Genomic DNA, 19,334 nt, shown 5'->3' with positions numbered 1-19,334 from the left:
TCGTTTTTTGGCTGTAACTTTCGATGCGTTGATCGCAGCGTATTGGGACTGCGCCCAATCGATTTCTCTCGCAAAATTGCGTCGGAATAGTGCCACAATTAATTTATTCCAGCACTTTTGGAAATCGCGAAAATTTTCACCAACAATACAAAGGGGTTAACCTTCCTTTTTTTTTGACCAAAAAATTTTTTGTCTCAGAATCGATTTGTATGACTCTTTCCCGACCAATTGGACCCCAAGGAACTCAGAAAACGCAGCAAAAGAAGCGTGGGATCAACGGAAGAGAAGATACGAGGAAAAAAGCATTTGCTGAAAAATGTCGAACATTCAGGTTTTCGTTTTTTGGCTGTAACTTTCGATGCGTTGATCGCAGCGTATTGGGACTGCGCCCAATCGATTTCTCTCGCAAAATTACGTCGGAATAGTGCCACAATTAATTTATTCCAGCACTTTTGAAAATCGCGAAAATTTTCGCCAAAAATACAAAGGGGTTAACCTTCCTTTTTTTTTGACCAAAAAATTCTTCGTCTCAGAATCGATTCGTATGACTCTTTCCCGACCAATTGGACCCCAAGGAACTCAGAAAACGCAGCAAAAGAAGCGTGGGATCAACGGGAGAGAAGATACGAGGAAAAAAGCATTTGCTGAAAAATGTCGAACATTCAGGTTTTCGTTTCTTGGCTGTAACTTTCGATGCGTTGATCGCAGCGTATCGGAACTGCGCCCGATCGATTTCTCTCGCAAAATTCCGTCGGAATAGTGCCACAAGTAATTTATTCCAGCACTTTTGAAAATCGCGAAAATTTTCGCCAAAAATACAAAGGGGTTAACCTTCCTTTTTTTTTGACCAAAAAATTTTTCGTCTTAGAATTGATTCGTATGACTCTTTCCCGACCAATTGGACCCCAAGGAACTCAGAAAACGCAGCAAAAGAAGCGTGGGATCAACGGGAGAGAAGATACGAGGAAAAAAGCATTTGCTGAAAATGTCGAACATTCAGGTTTTCGTTTTTTGGCTGTAACTTTAGATGCGTTGATCGCAGCGTATTGGGACTGCGCCCAATCGATTTCTCTCGCAAAATTACGTCGGAATAGTGCCACAATTAATTTATTCCAGCACTTTTGAAACTCGCGAAAATTTTCGCCAAAAATACAAAGGGGTTAACCTTCCTTTTTTTTTGACAAAAAAATTTTTCGTCTCAGAATTGATTCGTATGACTCTTTTCCGACCAATTGGACCCCAAGGAACTCAGAAAACGCAGCAAAAGAAGCGTGGGATCAACGGGAGAGAAGATACGAAAAAAAAGGATTTGCTGAAAAATGTCGAACATTCAGGTTTTCGTTTTTTGGCTGTAACTTTCGATGCGTTGATCGCAGCGTATTGGAACTGCGCCCAGTCGGATTCTCTCGCAAAATTACGTCGGAATAGTGCCACAATTAATTTATTTCAGCACTTTTGAAAATCGCGAAAATTTTCGCCAAAAATACAAAGGGGTTAACCTTCCTTTTTTTTTGATCAAAAAATTTTTCGTCTCAGAATTGATTCGTATGACTCTTTTCCGACCAATTGGACCCCAAGGAACTCAGAAAACGCAGCAAAAGAAGCGTGGGATCAACGGGAGAGAAGATACGAGGAAAAAAGCATTTGCTGAAAAATGTCGAACATTCAGGTTTTCGTTTCTTGGCTGTAACTTTCGATGCGTTGATCGCAGCGTATCGGAACTGCGCCCGATCGATTTCTCTCGCAAAATTCCGTCGGAATAGTGCCACAAGTAATTTATTCCAGCACTTTTGAAAATCGCGAAAATTTTCGCCAAAAATACAAAGGGGTTAACCTTCCTTTTTTTTTGACCAAAAAATTTTTCGTCTCAGAATTGATTCGTATGACTCTTTCCCGACCAATTGGACCCCAAGGAACTCAGAAAACGCAGCAAAAGAAGCGTGGGATCAACGGGAGAGAAGATACGAGGAAAAAAGCATTTGCTGAAAATGTCGAACATTCAGGTTTTCGTTTTTTGGCTGTAACTTTCGATGCGTTGATCGCAGCGTATTGGGACTGCGCCCAATCGATTTCTCTCGCAAAATTACGTCGGAATAGTGCCACAATTAATTTATTCCAGCACTTTTGAAACTCGCGAAAATTTTCGCCAAAAATACAAAGGGGTTAACCTTCCTTTTTTTTTGACAAAAAAATTTTTCGTCTCAAAATTGATTCGTATGACTCTTTCCCGACCAATTGGACCCCAAGGAACTCAGAAAACGCAGCAAAAGAAGCGTGGGATCAACGGGAGAGAAGATACGAAAAAAAAGGATTTGCTGAAAAATGTCGAACATTCAGGTTTTCGTTTTTTGGCTGTAACTTTCGATGCGTTGATCGCAGCGTATTGGAACTGCGCCCAGTCGGATTCTCTCGCAAAATTACGTCGGAATAGTGCCACAATTAATTTATTCCAGCACTTTTGAAAATCGCGAAAATTTTCGCCAAAAATACAAAGGGGTTAACCTTCCTTTTTTTTTGATCAAAAAATTTTTCGTCTCAGAATTGATTCGTATGACTCTTTCCCGACCAATTGGACCCCAAGGAACTCAGGAAACGCAGCAAAAGAAGCGTGGGATCAACGGGAGAGAAGATACGAGGAAAAAAGCATTTGCTGAAAAATGTCGAACATTCAGGTTTTCGTTTTTTGGCTGTAACTTTCGATGCGTTGATCGCAGCGTATTGGAACTGCGCCCAATCGATTTCTCTCGCAATATTACGTCGGAATAGTGCCACGATTAATTTATTCCAGCACTTTTGAGAATCGCGAAAATTTTCGCCAAAAATACAAAGGGGTTAACCTTCCTTTTTTTTTGGGCAAAAAATTTTTCGTCTCAGAATTGATTCGTATGACTCTTTCTCGACCAATTGGACCCCAAGGAACTCAGGAAACGCAGCAAAAGAAGCGTGGGATCAACGGGAGAGAAGATACGAGGAAAAAAGCATTTGCTGAAAAATGTCGAACATTCAGGTTTTCGTTTTTTGGCTGTAACTTTCGATGCGTTGATCGCAGCGTATTGGGACTGCGCCCAATCGATTTCTCTCGCAAAATTACGTCGGAATAGTGCCACAATTAATTTATTCCAGCACTTTTGAAAATCGCGAAAATTTTCGCCAAAAATACAAAGGGGTTAACCTTCCTTTTTTCTTGACCAAAAAATTTTCCGCCTCAGAATTGATTCGTATGACTCTTTCCCGACCAATTGGACCCGAAGGAACTCAGAAAACGCAGCAAAAGAACCGTGGGGTCATCGGGAGAGAAGATACGAGGAAAAAAGCATTTGCTGAAAAATGTCGAACATTCAGGTTTTCGTTTTTTGGCTGTAACTTTCGATGCGTTGATCGCAGCGTATTGGGACTGCGCCCAATCGATTTCTCTCGCAAAATTACGTCAGAATAGTGCCACAATTAATTTATTCCAGCACTTTTGAAAATCGCGAAAATTTTCGCCAAAAATACAAAGGGGTTAACCTTCCTTTTTTTTTGACGAAAAAATTTTTCGTCTCAGAATTGATTCGTATGACTCTTTCCCGACCAATTGGACCCCAAGGAACTCAGAAAACGCAGCAAAAGAACCGTGGGATCAACGGGAGAGAAGATACGAGGAAAAAAGCATTTGCTGAAAAATGTCGAACATTCAGGTTTTCGTTTTTTGGCTGTAACTTTCGATTCGTTGATCGCAGCGTATTGGGACTGCGCCCAATCGATTTCTCTCGCAAAATTACGTCGGAATAGTGCCACAATTAATTTATTCCAGCACTTTTGAAAATCGCGAAAATTTTCGCCAAAAATACAAAGGGGTTAACCTTCCTTTTTTTTTGACCAAAAAATTTTTCGTCTCAGAATTGATTCGTATGACTCTTTCCCGACCAATTGGACCCCAAGGAACTCAGAAAACGCAGCAAAAGAAGCGTGGGATCAACGGGAGAGAAGATACGAGGAAAAAAGCATTTGCTGAAAAATGTCGAACATTCAGGTTTTCGTTTTTTGGCTGTAACTTTCGATGCGTTGATCGCAGCGTATTGGGACTGCGCCCAATCGATTTCTCTCGCAAAATTACGTCGGAATAGTGCCACAATTAATTTATTCCAGCACTTTTGAAACTCGCGAAAATTTTCGCCAAAAATACAAAGGGGTTAACCTTCCTTTTTTTTTGACAAAAAAATTTTTCGTCTCAAAATTGATTCGTATGACTCTTTCCCGACCAATTGGACCCCAAGGAACTCAGAAAACGCAGCAAAAGAAGCGTGGGATCAACGGGAGAGAAGATACGAAAAAAAAGGATTTGCTGAAAAATGTCGAACATTCAGGTTTTCGTTTTTTGGCTGTAACTTTCGATGCGTTGATCGCAGCGTATTGGAACTGCGCCCAGTCGGATTCTCTCGCAAAATTACGTCGGAATAGTGCCACAATTAATTTATTCCAGCACTTTTGAAAATCGCGAAAATTTTCGCCAAAAATACAAAGGGGTTAACCTTCCTTTTTTTTTGATCAAAAAATTTTTCGTCTCAGAATTGATTCGTATGACTCTTTCCCGACCAATTGGACCCCAAGGAACTCAGGAAACGCAGCAAAAGAAGCGTGGGATCAACGGGAGAGAAGATACGAGGAAAAAAGCATTTGCTGAAAAATGTCGAACATTCGGGTTTTCGTTTTTTGGCTGTAACTTTCGATGCGTTGATCGCAGCGTATTGGAACTGCGCCCAATCGATTTCTCTCGCAATATTACGTCGGAATAGTGCCACGATTAATTTATTCCAGCACTTTTGAGAATCGCGAAAATTTTCGCCAAAAATACAAAGGGGTTAACCTTCCTTTTTTTTTGGGCAAAAAATTTTTCGTCTCAGAATTGATTCGTATGACTCTTTCTCGACCAATTGGACCCCAAGGAACTCAGGAAACGCAGCAAAAGAAGCGTGGGATCAACGGGAGAGAAGATACGAGGAAAAAAGCATTTGCTGAAAAATGTCGAACATTCAGGTCTTCGTTTTTTGGCTGTAACTTTCGATGCGTTGATCGCAGCGTATTGGGACTGCGCCCAATCGATTTCTCTCGCAAAATTACGTCGGAATAGTGCCACAATTAATTTATTCCAGCACTTTTGAAAATCGCGAAAATTTTCGCCAAAAATACAAAGGGGTTAACCTTCCTTTTTTTTTGACCAAAAAATTTTTCGTCTCAGAATTGATTCGTATGACTCTTTCCCGACCAATTGGACCCCAAGGAACTCAGAAAACGCAGCAAAAGAACCGTGGGATCAACGGGAGAGAAGATACGAGGAAAAAAGCATTTGCTGAAAAATGTCGAACATTCAGGTTTTCGTTTTTTGGCTGTAACTTTCGATTCGTTGATCGCAGCGTATTGGGACTGCGCCCAATCGATTTCTCTCGCAAAATTACGTCGGAATAGTGCCACAATTAATTTATTCCAGCACTTTTGAAAATCGCGAAAATTTTCGCCAAAAATACAAAGGGGTTAACCTTCCTTTTTTTTTGACCAAAAAATTTTTCGTCTCAGAATTGATTCGTATGACTCTTTCCCGACCAATTGGACCCCAAGGAACTCAGAAAACGCAGCAAAAGAAGCGTGGGATCAACGGGAGAGAAGATACGAGGAAAAAAGCACCTGCTGAAAAATGTCGAACATTCAGGTTTTCGTTTTTTGGCTGTAACTTTCGATGCGTTGATCGCAGCGTATTGGGACTGCGCCCAATCGATTTCTCTCGCAAAATTACGTCGGAATAGTGCCACAATAAATTTATTCCAGCACTTTTGAAAATCGCGAAAATTTTCGCCAAAAATACAAAGGGGTTAACCTTTCTTTTTTTATGACCAAAAAATTTTTCGACTCAGAATTGATTCGTATGACTTTTTCCCGACCAATTGGACCCCAAGGAACTCAGAAAACGCAGCAAAAGAAGCGTGGGATCAACGGGAGAGAAGATACGAGGAAAAAAGCATTTGCTGAAAAATGTCGAACATTCAGGTTTTCGTTTTTTGGCTGTAACTTTCGATGCGTTGATCGCAGCGTATCGGGACTGCGCCTAATCGATTTCTCTCGCAAAATTACGTCGGAATAGTGCCACAATTAATTTATTCCAGCACTTTTGAAAATCGCGAAAATTTTCGCCAAAAATACAAAGGGGTTAGCTTTACTCACATGGGGAACATTCTATTTTTTGCAGTCGTTGTGCAATGTATGCGTCATTCCACATGTCTTCGTTCAGTCCGAAATGAAAATGCGTACAAAGTAAGGACAGTTTTTTTTCTTTTATTTCACAAAATGTCAAAAGATAATTTTTACAGAAATTTTTTCGACATACGTATATACATATATATAAGCTTCTTCTAGATTCAACGTAATAGATTGTCCTCTGACAAAAATACCTCAATAGAATGCACATAGTTATTAATTGTGTTGTTGAATCAATGAGCTGATTTATTTGTGTTGAACGAAGTAAGGCAAACAAAATTCTATTCCAAATTAAAGATGACTCTGGTCAACTGTATAGCAACGGAAAAAGTTGATGATGTGGAGAAGATTTCAATTTGACGTGAAAAAACTTTTGTCTGAGTGTATAATTCACTTCAAATTTAATGTACCTGTTACTACATTCATTGACGCGACTAATGGAATTCGACGATGTCTCTGATCCATTACGATTGCCTACAGTACTTTTTTCAATTGCATCAAGTGTAAGGGAATTTGGTTGAGGGATTTTATTGGAGAGAAATAATTGTTTTTTCTAAACTCACCAATGTCAAATACGGCGCTGGTGGGACTACAGACAATGTGAAAACGGTATCTGAAAACGGAATTTAATATTGCACGCGAGACGCACGACGGAACGATCAATCGATACAAAATGGCGCACAATGCGGATGGTTTACCCCAACCGGGAAGGAAATTTTTAGAAACTCGAATACTTGAATGGGCTTAAGGCGATTAACTCATCTACTTTGAAATTATAGTAGACTTTATCGAATGCCACAACATTTTCGACATTTCCTATGTATTTCGGAGAACGGTTGGGTTATAACCGTGTTAATGAATCAGGTATGACGCGTCAGGTTTATGACCAATTTCGTTGATAACTTTTTGCACGAGGGCGGGTGAAGGTTCTCGCAAATCATACGCCCATCCAATTTTCCATAAAGCATGAATCAATAATGTAGTGGAATTCAAACTCAAGTATGGCCATTCGGACGCCTTGTAGTCCCAGGGGAACGTGTGGTGATAGTTGTGAAAGCCTTCACCGGCTGTCAGCAAAGAAACTATGGGGTTTTCTGCCGGATTGATCACCCTGCGAACAAAAAATTTCAATATTTCACAAATATTGAAACATTGTGTAATTATATCTATCTAACTCACACGTCTATAGGAGATTTTTCATGAATTCCGTACCTGTTGTACGGGCGATAACCCCAAAGATGTGCCACACTGTTGACGCTCAAAGTACAATGAAGTGTGAAAATAAAGCGTATGAAGCATTGAGTCAAAATCGCATGCAGCAACGTTTCACCCCAAAATATAACGGGTACTGCCACCGGAATTGCGATGCAAAATATGATGAACAGCTCTCTCTCATATCTGTGAATATTTGGTGATTTATTCATTTTATTTTGTTATTTCTGTGCGTATTCATTTACAAAATCTACGTCTATAGGCATACATGGGTCGGAATTGTATACGTCAACTTGACTACACACTTTCTCATTCCAACTCACGGATAGCAGAAATAATCGTCCAAATTTTGAGACTACTCACTTCTTATTGAACATGACCACTGGGTCAGCGATGATATCGCTCAAGTCGATTTCCTTTTGTCGACGACGGTATTCGGGATGTCTTTCAACCATAAGCCATCCAATGTGGGAGAAGAAGAAGCCTCGCTTCACGTTGTGGGGATCGGCATCGGTATCGGAATACTTGTGGTGGATTCTGTGATCCTTGACCCAGTAAAATATACCGTACTGCAAAATCAATATTCAACAGTTAAAGTTCGTTTCACGATTTACACCAAAAATCTGTTTGCTACTCACCAGGCCAGCGGCGGAGTACATTAGCATCAACATGATTCGTAAGCCGAGGGTTGCCTTGTAGGCTCGGTGGCTCCAGAGACGATGAACTCCCGCGGTTATTCCTAGTCCCGATACGTAATAGCAGATCACGGCTGTGCAAATTTAAATTTCGTTGAATTAATTGAAAGTAAAAATTTTCAGTCTCCGGTTGTGAAAAGTTTGTCCAAGGCGAAAAGATAACTAAACTACAGTTCGTGCAATCATTTTGTTTGACTTGAAATAATACCAGTAACTGGATGATTGATGAGTGCTGATAAGTGATGATTGTGTATAAATTACAATGAAATTGCGGCGCACGTCCTACGACTCATTTTTTGTCTCTCCTAACAAACTCTCCATTTTATCTGACTATCGCCCTCCATCCCCAGAACCCTGATCCAGCACTCTGCTCTCTGCACTCGCCAAGGCTTAATTACACTTATCCCAGCCCACTATTCACCTACATTCTGAACTGCACACTTGGTGCCTACTGTTCCATCATCTTCCTCACAATGAACATAATATTGTTATTCGAAACATACTTGATTGTACTTAACCCTTATTTTAACTCCCGGTTGTCATCGAATGTAAAAGCGAAGCCGAACCCAGTCAATTTCTTACCGATCGGAAATAAACGACTCTCAGGACGTTACATTATAGTCTTTGTCGTAGCTCAAACCAATTCTACACAAGGGCTACCATAACTCGTGTTTAAAATTTCGATCCACATTCCAGAAGTATTCAAGAAATAACCGAGCAGGTCATTCGTTTGTTCTGAATTTACGCGGTGCAATTAGTTTTACAAACTTTACCGCTATTAATGCGCGCAGCTATCAAAGTCTGAGCGTCGAAAGTAAAGTCTTTGTACTGTAAGTCAATCCCAATTCCAAATGTTTCTTGTCATGAAATGTAGAGCAATTTTCAATGCAATCCGCATATACTTAAGGGTTGTGCTAAATACACGTATTGTGCGGTATCTTGTATTTTACGCACGGGATAACATGTTAGATAATGGCGTGCACCTTAGCTTAATAAAATTAATATTCCAATTTCTCAACTAACCCCACAAAACGGTTAACCATTTTATCGGTACAGCAGATAGCCCAAAGCCGTAGACGCTACAAGCAAACACAAATCCCACGTGGAAAAACCCTAGCCGAAAAATGTTTTTCCATACTAAATTCTGTCGAACCTCTTCCGACGCAATTTGCTTCACGGCGTTCGATTTACTAAATACCAATGCGTCAGTGTCGTCGGCGAGCATCCTGATATATTTTACTTGAATCGCTGTCGCACAGACTAACGAAGTTGGCCAAATGTCAGCTCACCAAACCGGAACACAAAATCAAATAACCGACGAACCGCGTTATCCGGTATCTATTACAAATCTGTAGATCGACTGAACACCACTTATATATAGGTGTGCGAGCTCGTTGCGAAGTGCGTAGATTCAAAATCGGTACATATTTTAATAGATTACATTGAGAATTACCATATGCCGTGACCAAAATCCGAATTTAAATACCAACGTGTCGCTATGTACGATGTGTTTCATTACGGATAATACTGATTTCTTAATTAACCGTTTGAACTGTTGTCCGCGCGACTTATAGATTTTACGCAAACACCTTTGATTGACACGTGTGGCCAAATTCGATAGCGTAACATTGCGTCAAAGGAATCAAATGTCGACGTTCGCTTGATTTGACTGGAATAAGGTATAATCACGTGAACAGGAAGTTATGGAAATCAGGCTGCGCTTACGAATTATAAAAAAACTCGAAAATGTTAGGATACGAAATGTATGGCTGTGAATAATACCGCAAAAGTTATAAAAGTAATTCAGTAAAAAAAAAAACAAAAAAAAAAAAATAGTAGCAAGTGAATTCGAAAATGGTGGGAGCTTCGACCTATGGATTCTACGTGGACTGCCCCATACTAAACATACTCAGGATAATAAACGCAAATTCCGCGTACCTAAACGCGCTTTTCAAATACGCGAAACAATATCGTCGCAAGGCCACACGTTTTTGTCCGAAATTCTGTGAGAACGAAACGCAACAATAATTAGGTGTAGATCATTAAGATGCAGTTCGCCTCGTGTCCAGTCACCGTCGAGGACGCGGATCCGCCAGTAGCTCGAAGTGTTGGGGGTAAGTCAGAAGCCTCACTCCACGAATTCATTACTGCTCAGGATGAACAGTAAATTTGAAAAATTTCATGGCGTAGAAATTCAGCGTTGATCTCATTGTCAGGTTAATCGTGTTTAGGTTTTCCCGTCAGAATTAAATCGTATTTATTGTTGGTTGCATCGTGCGATGCCAGTATCTTCGTGAATCCACGGCTTTTTTGAAGTCCACGTCTCTGGGCTGCTGCAGGCCGTCGTGTGACTGCATGATTTCATTAATTAGGTAATTTCATATCTTGAAGCGACCTTTTTCATTTAATTACGCACGTTTTACCCATTGTTGATTTTATTAATAAAAAGTTTCATTCGTTAACACTTCGTAAGACACGACCCAACAACGATGCAGCCTTTGTTAGCGCGGTTATGTTGCCCCGAGATAGGTAAAGTACGCGTAAGTGTGATGACTATATCACAGTCAACTGGAAGTAAACGGTTCCGCATTATTAACAGCGCCACCTATACTATGGTTTATTGTTTTTATTCGCACAATTTTGCCTCCTTCTACTCCATGCTTGCGAATGTATTGTCTTACGTATCAAGTTACGTATTCAAGAGCAAGTTCACACGCGCAAAATTAGCGTTCTTACCCTTGAGAATGTTCAGCATAGGGCAGTCCACGTGAAATCCGTAGGTCGAAACTCGCAATATTTTCACTTTCATTTGATATTTTTCATGTTATTTTTTTGACTGAACCATATCCGTGATTTGTGCGGTATCATTGACAGCCATAGATTTATAATTCATTATCTAAGATTATTTATAATTCATAAGCGCAGAGTGATTTCTATCACTTTCTTGCAAATTAATGATACCTTCATTCGGCATGTGTCACTACTTCCACTGATCTTATCGTTAACCTTTTGTAACGCTGCATGAGAACTCTACAATAAAGGTTAATGTTGCGATTTTTGATTAGACCACGCGTTTCACACTATAACCGTCTATACAAAGCCTGTCGAGTCACCTCATACGAACATCATTTGAACGGCTAAACAGGATAGCGATTCTTATGCATATTAGAACACATCACGTATAGCGTCACTTTAATATTAAAATTCGTATTTCGTTCGTTGCCGATGCAAATTCTTGGTGCGATTTGCTTAAATACACGCCAAAGCAATAATCTATGACTGGTTTCCTTCTGTAAATGTTATTCCATTTTCATTGACATTCGAACGCAGTTAAATCGAGCGTTCCTACATAAGTGGAGATCGGCGGGTCTAATAGATACTGCCTGCATAACGAGGCTTATTGCCAACTCGGTGAGCTGACGAGTTGTCAGTCAGCTGATATTTGGCCAACTTCGTTTGTCTGTTCGATAGTGATTTAAGTAAGATGTATCGGGATGCTTGCCGACGAGAATTACACGTTGGAGCAATCACGCGAAAAAGTACTTAATGAATCGAACGACGTGAAGCTGATCGAGACGGAAGAGATTCGACGGAATTTTAGATGGAAAACCATTTTGTGGCTGGCGTTTTATCACGTCCGTTTTGCATTTGCTTGTATCGTGTACGGTTTTGGACTGTCTGCTGTACGGATGAAATGGTTGACCGTTTTTTGGAGTGAGTTCGAAACATTGGATTATTAATTTTATTGCATTAAAGTGCATGCCATTTTTTATAACTTGTTATCTCGTGCGTAGAACATAAAATCCTGCACAATACACACCTTCAACACAAGCTCAAAGTACATACACACAACAAACGAATGACCTGCCAAGTGATTTTTCGAATATCTCTACAGCCAAATTTCATGCACGAGTTATCGTCGTCCCGGTGTAGAATCCGTTGAAGCTAAGACCGAAAAGGTTATAACAATGTCATACAATGAACATGCGCATTTCTATCGACGCGCGCTGCAATTTCCGTCAAACTCATTCATAATCATCAATAGCACTCATGAATCATTAAATAGGATTAATCCCAGTAGTCATGTTCAATAAGAAGTGAGTAATCCTAAAGTTTCGATGATTGTTCCCGTCATTTGTGAGTTGGAAAGAGGAAAGTGTGTAGTCCGTTTCTCATCTACAATTTCAACCCATGTATACTTATAGATGTAGGTGTTATAAAAGTGCACGTATAAAAATAACGAAATATAGTAAACAAATCACGAAATACCGACAGATATGACGGAGCGCTGTTCTATATATTTTGCATCATAATTCCGGTGGCAGTACCTGTTATATTATGGGGTGAAACGATGCTACATGCGATTTTGGCTCAATGCTTCATACGCTATGAGCTCGTCCTTAATTCTACGTGGAGCATCAACAGTGCGGCACATCTTTGGGGTTATCGCCCGTGCAACAGGTACGGACCTTGCAAGTAATCAAAGAGCTGTAAATTGTATAGACATGATGAGATAACGATGCAACGTCTGTGATGTATTGGAATTTATTCGTTACAGGGTGATCAATCCTGCAGAAAACATCATGTTATCTTTGGTATCACACGGTGAAGGCTTTCACAACTATCACGACACGTTCCCCTGGGACTACAAGGCTTCTGAATTGCCGTACTCGCCATTCATTTTGACAGGATTATTCATTTATTTATTTTCAAAAATTGGATGGTCGTATGATCTGCGAGAGCCATCCCCTGCCTTCGTGCAAAAAGTTATGCAAGAAATTCGTGACAACTCTAACTTGTCGTCAAAGATTTATTAACACGGTTATAACCCAGTCATTGTCACAAATACATCATAAACAACGGAAACGTTCTGGTTTTTCAATAAAGTACACGATGCTTTTGAACTCGACAATTCAATCACCCCTATTTCATACAAGTATACAAATTCCGAGACGTTAAAACTTTTTTCCTCCTTTGCCCTAGCTATTGCGATGTGCATTGTTATTCAGCGTTGGAAGTCGTGAACCCTGGGTTTGATTGAATCGTTGTTTTTTATACAAACTTTCCGTCCTCGAATTATCAGTGCCCTTTTCAACCTCGGCGAATTACCTTTCATCATATTCATTTCATTACCCGAAATCTCACTGGCGTCGTATTTGGCATTGGTGAATTTATAAAGTACATCAATTTTCCCTTCATTAAATCTATTAACCAAATTCTCTACCACTTGATGCTTTTACAGCAGGTGTTGAACGAAACGGTAATAGATCGAGGTCATCGTCAAACGTCATCAGCCGCGATAATGGAAGTAATAATAGGCATAATTGATTTAGAATGACTTGTACACTAGGAGAAAAGTTTCTTTGAATTGAATAACATCTCTCAAAAGTTAACGAATTTTAGCATTGATTTACAGTTGACCATATTCTTATTTAATTTAAAAATAATATCTTGTCTACCCTCCTTCTTATAACATAAATAAATTACTTTTTTGTTCCGTGAATGCGATCAACGACTATATGCATTGCAACAAGGTATTTGTTTCGTTAGGACGATCTAGTTCGTTGAATCTAGAGGACGTTTGTTAAATCAAATTAATTCACGTGAAAATTGTTTTTTGGAATTTTGTCACATCAAACAAAACCTTCTCTACTTTGAACATATTTTCGGATACGCTTGTGAGTATTCCTCGTTCATTATACGCAATTTGTACAATTATTCGACGTAATTTCACAATCAGCGGGACACGCAGAGCCACCCGCAGAGCCCGAATTCATTCGCATCGCGCGACGAAAGGTATAGGTACCGAAATTATTAATTTTTGACGATTGCTCTTCACGATTATCGCAGATTCGAGTTCCTATTAATCGTGACTCAGATGTTCGGATTTAGAGGTTCAATTTCGATCAAGAATTTCCGAGAGATTCGTGGCTTCATTGAGTCAAACGGAGCTGTGAAGATCCGGAAAGAGCAACTAAGACCCGTATTTGAGACGGCATGCCTGAACTATAAAAAGGAACAGAGGATTAAGATTTAATATTGCTCAACTATCGCTAATAAAATCCAAAGTGGACGGATTACATTTCCTGCAATTTTTGAAACGAATAGTTACAAGTCGTAGAATAGCTTAGCCGAACCATTCTTCGTCTGATTCAAAATACAAATATTCCAAAGCGGCGACGGAAGCTATTGCAGTTTCACAGGTCGATGGTTATCCGCACAGTTCCCGCAAAACCGTGACGGGTTAATCAAAATTGTCGCATCACAGCTTCGTTTAATTCGATACCAAAGCAGGCATTGCGTATAAAAATTGAGCAGTTCTCGGACCACGAGGCCTTAATACCGATTGGGAATCTGTTGGATACAATACATCACATAAGGTCACGAAGTAGCGCGGATGTGGAGCATCGCCCATGCCGAAACTGCATCGTCTTATAAATATTTATGGCGGCATTCCCTGCCTCCACCGTCACCGCTGGAACACAGATCGCATTGTAATGTCCTGCTTTTCTGTATGAGTATCGCGGCCTTTCGGATGGAAGATAGCTGTGACGCAACCCGAATACGCAAGATCCCATCTCTGGACCCACGGCTGTCTATCGCTCGTTCCCGAAAACGCGCGCCTCCCTCCTCGCTCCTCGATTCCCGAATGAAATCGTCAATTTTACGCCCTGAAGTTCGAGAGGCGCGCGTTCGTTCCTTCGAGAAGAATACGCTATTCGCGCACACAATGAAAATCGACAAAACAAATTCGTAAGAACAAACAATTCGTCAAGAGCTGGACGTCCGTTCAGCTGCGAGAACGGCGGTTAATCATTCGGATTCCTCGCTTGCTGAACGATGGAAAATTGAAACATGAAGTTAAGAAAGTAAACTTTAACGAGGCAACAAAGTTTCGAATGGTCGGAAATACAAAGGCGCAAAGTTTCGAAATGAAAGATTTCGAAAATTCGAGTTACGATAGAGGAAAATTCGGAAAATTGAAGTTTCGATGGGGTGAAATTCCGAAAATTAAAATATACCCACACAGCATAGTTTACTCGACGAGTGGGTGTAAAAATCGGAATGACTAGGATTCCGAACGTAAAAATATCGATAATACAATGTAAAGAAGGTGGTGAAATTTCACCAAGCCAGAAATTCACGGAACTGAAAATCTTGGATCATTCGGAATTTCGATGTTTCATTTCGAATAATCGATGCTTTTCTAATGGGAAAAAGCAAGGCTTTCCAGGGGTTCGTAAATATGGATGACAAAAAAAAGTCAGATTTTAAAATTTTCTAATTTTTGCGCTTTCGGAACTTTGACTTTTCGGAGTTACGCTCTTTCGGAACTTTGAGCCTCGGGTTTCGGGCCATTCGAAATGTTGATGTTTCGTCAAAGTTTGATTTCTAGCTTCAAGTTTTGCCACCAAAAATTTCGGTGCTTCTGGAACTTTTTAAATTCGCAATTGCAACCCCAGTCTGGAAAATTTCGCGAGACCCTAACGAGTCGCGCCGTCGGGTTTTAAACGACAATTCCAAATTTTCGGATAATTGCCAGAGTTTACTTCGCGCTAAAACCCCCTGAAGCTTTCGGTAACGCAATTGGAGAACTAGCTGATTGATGTTAATTTGGAGTTTCATCATGCCGTCTCCAGACTGCAGCGCGACCCGCGCCGATTCAATTTGATACTTTCGCAATAGTTTATCTTTTCCAGCCGTCCCCGAGTCCCTCCCTGTCGGCGTCTGTACCTTCTCCTAATTGCCCCGCGACTACGGCGTCTCCGTTTTCACATCGTTATTGTTGTTATTACCTCGTCTTTATAGATGCAACGTCTCATTTAGTAGTTTTCTCCCTTTTAGTATTTCACGAGCTTCCATTCATTCTCCCTATTGCATTTCTGCGATTTTCACCATTTTGCACAGTGTCATTCTGACTGTGTTGTTTTTTTTTTTTTTCCTCAACGTACTAAACTACGGAAATTGATCAATCCAAGCCATTATCGTATTTTTTGTCAATGACCTGGGATGAAAATGCCATAACTTATATACGCATGCAGAAAGGCAAGGGTGATAATTATTTGAAACAATATCAAGGCTAAGATATCTTAGAAAGGTGCAAGTTCTGAAATTTTGACCACTTAAATTCATGTTTAATTCACATTTTTTATGATTACTTATCTTTTGCATTCATCAACCAAGTTTGTATTCACATAGCGAGGTTTACACTCGCATCTCAAACCTGTGCCCGTTCCATTGTGCCATATGCTTTTTATACAGACAAAAAATGATTATTTTTCTGGGGTGGCCGGTTTTTTTAATCAACGCAATGCGGCGCGTTTCAAATTAATTACGTGAATCTTCGCACGCATGCGATTCGTTCTTAGCCGAGCCTCGTTCCCAGTGTTCGTGCACCTAATAACCGCGAGAATTGGATACGCTCGAAATTTTTGTTTCGCTTGAAATTTTAACAAAGAGAATTCGAGAGGGATTAAAATTAAATATTCCAAGGGAGGCTTCCGAAAGCCGTCGGAGGACGTAACGGCCGATGTCGTAGAGGCTGTTTTTGCAGAAGCGGAACAAAAAGCAGAAGAGTAAATCCATTCCCGGACAAAGAAATTACCCGACAATTACCTGCGGTCTAACGACTGGGGAACGAGATTCTTACAAAGAGAGAGAGAGAGAGAGATAGAGAGTCTGGCAGTTGTCCCAACGTTCATCGTTTCCTCCAATTCATCGCGGCCCGAATTACCTGACCCACGGCACTTATCAGCCCCGCCGCGAAGTGTTGTATAAATAAACCCTTAACGGAGCCATTATCTGGTGAAACAGTAGCAGCAGCAGCCTCCAGCGGCGCGTTGTTCCTTGGAAGTTCCCAGTTTCGCAAACTTACCTCGCTTCGTCTTTTCCCGAGAGAAAGATACCGGAATGCGAAACTGAGGAGAAAGAGTAGAGAAAGTCGAAGAACTCTACCGGAGGGAGGACCGCCATTATTGCACACTTTCGCGTCTTTTACACGTCGAAGCGACATTTTTACGGCGCGATTTTCACAGACTCGCCAATTTTATACGGTTAATATTTGACGCGCTCGTTTCCGCGGAATAAAATTATCCCAGCAGAATTCAGCTGCCGTTAAAAGAGGAATAAAAAACGAATCAAAATTTGTCCGCGAAACGAGCAGCTTATACCTGCCGTATTACTGTTTTACGCATCCCTCCGACATACTCGAAACAGACTTTACCAGATTCATCAAATAAAAAAACACTCGAAAATTTGCTTACACAAAAATCGTAAGTTCGCAAAAATAATAATAAAAAAAAAAACAACGAAAAACGTGCGCGTCCGCCTCTCGCTGCTGCGGGATCGAAAGAATTTTGGGGAAAGGGAAAGTCGAGGGTGAATTTCGTTAAATTTACGGCCGTTGTTACCTCGCCCCGTCCCGCCAGGCCGACTTTAAGCCTCGACTGTTCCACCTTTTGAATTTTAAAAAGTCTCGAGCAGCAGTGTAACACTTTATTCCCCTCCTTGAATGGAAATGATATCTTCGGTACCTACCGGCCGCGATTCTCTCGGCGTTCCGCATCGGGTCCACCTCGATTATCGTTATCGTTCTTAAATTATGACTCGGCGATCAGCGGATCGCTTTACACCCTTGAATAACGACGCCACCTTTTCACGCAAATCATCGATGGATAATTCAAGCGGAGCTTTATTTAATTCGTCTATCCGTATACTGTGCAGTTTCTGGAATCCTGGTGCAAATATCGCCAACTGCAGGACTGCGGTGTTAAACGAGGAAATGGCAAAAGTCCCCGGGCGCCGGTTAGTTATGGCGTTTAATTTAACCCCGGGTTATAATTTTGCGCAATTGTTGATCCCTAGGCGCAAAACCGGCGCTGCACACGAGTCCGCTCATTTGCACCAGGATCAGCGCCCTGTGTTTAACTGTTTACACAGTTATCTCATCTCCCGCGTCACCGACGCGGTGTCTGCAATTTTCGTCTGTTTGTTCTCTTCTTTTCGTATGTGTTTGTATGTTTCTGTTTTTTTTTTTTTTTTTATCTCATCGTCCAATAAACGACAAAGAAAATAATCAGCTCACAACAGCAGTCTGGGTGACGACGAGTTCGTATACAATAAAGGAAGTCATACCGAATACGTGGTCGTGAAATATTGACATTTACGGGATTTGCATATGCGACAATAATCATTGTTACGCAGAAAAATGTTAATTTAATAACAATATACCTTATTATTATTATATCGAATGTATACATTGGTGATTGGTGCTTATTTTAACAATTTTTTTGTCGCCTAACCTACTTCACGTGTTACAATCAGTCGGCGCGATGAGTCGTTGGATGGAAATTACGAATCAAAGCTTATTGCTTAATCCCCGACTTATTTATAACCTTCTTCCTGGTAATATATTAACATTTTGTAAATTTATGTATGTAATTATATAATATAATGTATATGGTATAATATGCAATTGTTATAAAAAAATCGCCCCTAAACCATTTTTTTTCAATAATTATTATATAATAATTAATAATAATAATAATAATAACAACAATAATAATAATGATAATAATAATAATAATAATAATAATAATAATAAAGTTTGTTTTTTTGTCATTTTCTTTTTCTGCAAAGCTATACAAAGTATAATTTGTTATATTATATACGTTTTTTTGTATTCTTATATACAAATACCTATATAGGTAATATGTATTCATCCTTATACGCCGCGTGTATCGCATTGTACATAAAACGAGATATTTGAATTAATACGGCGGTCGACATGAATCATAAGCTCCTACAAAATTCAAGATATGGATGATAACGTCAGGAAATGTTAATTATTAGGCTAATTGATAATTAATTATGTCAAAGTAAACGTGGTTAAAAATTCGTTGTATTAATACATGCTATTTGCATTCATACTTTCTATAGTATATATATATATATATATATATACATATATATGTATATATTCACACACTCTATGTATGAATGATATCGTACGAAATAAGAAATAAAAGTAATAAATCGTTAATCAGCCAGCTCAGACATATAGCGTAGAATAGACAGATATTGTAATTGTAATTTTAGATATCTAAACGTGAAAACGTCGTTATCATAATTAATTAGCTAGAAGTTCGGACGACAGACAAATATCATAGGTACGGAAGTGTCTGTACATCGTTACAGAGG

General features: G+C 39.9%; 2 protein-coding genes across 3 annotated transcripts; one reads left to right on the top strand and one right to left on the bottom strand.

Annotated features, from left to right (window-relative positions):
• Positions 1-6,286: 6,286 nt before the first annotated feature.
• LOC107221242 (stearoyl-CoA desaturase) lies at positions 6,287-9,679 on the bottom strand. Of its 2 annotated transcripts, XM_015660163.2 has the most exons (5): positions 9,159-9,493; positions 8,079-8,209; positions 7,804-8,009; positions 7,441-7,626; positions 6,287-7,339 (listed from the first exon to the last, which is right to left on the bottom strand). In XM_015660163.2, the coding sequence occupies exons 1-5, from the start codon at positions 9,358-9,360 to the stop codon at positions 7,081-7,083; spliced, it is 984 nt and encodes a 327-aa protein (XP_015515649.2). In that variant the 5' UTR covers positions 9,361-9,493; the 3' UTR covers positions 6,287-7,080. The 2 variants fall into 2 exon arrangements, with proteins under 2 accessions (XP_015515649.2, XP_046592303.1); XM_046736347.1 differs by lacking the exon at positions 7,441-7,626 and having other exon boundaries at positions 9,159-9,679.
• Positions 9,680-10,182: 503 nt separating this feature from the next.
• LOC107221127 (acyl-CoA Delta-9 desaturase) lies at positions 10,183-13,798 on the top strand. Its single transcript, XM_046736769.1, has 4 exons — positions 10,183-10,249; positions 12,202-12,232; positions 12,411-12,596; positions 12,694-13,798. The coding sequence occupies exons 1-4, from the start codon at positions 10,183-10,185 to the stop codon at positions 12,950-12,952; spliced, it is 543 nt and encodes a 180-aa protein (XP_046592725.1). The 3' UTR covers positions 12,953-13,798.
• Positions 13,799-19,334: the final 5,536 nt, after the last annotated feature.

Source organism: Neodiprion lecontei, chromosome 4 (genome assembly GCF_021901455.1).
Source record: "Neodiprion lecontei isolate iyNeoLeco1 chromosome 4, iyNeoLeco1.1, whole genome shotgun sequence".
Classification (NCBI taxonomy): domain Eukaryota; kingdom Metazoa; phylum Arthropoda; class Insecta; order Hymenoptera; family Diprionidae; genus Neodiprion; species Neodiprion lecontei.
The sequence above is the reverse complement of the archived record's forward strand: the minus strand, read 5'-3'. Positions and strand labels throughout refer to the sequence as shown.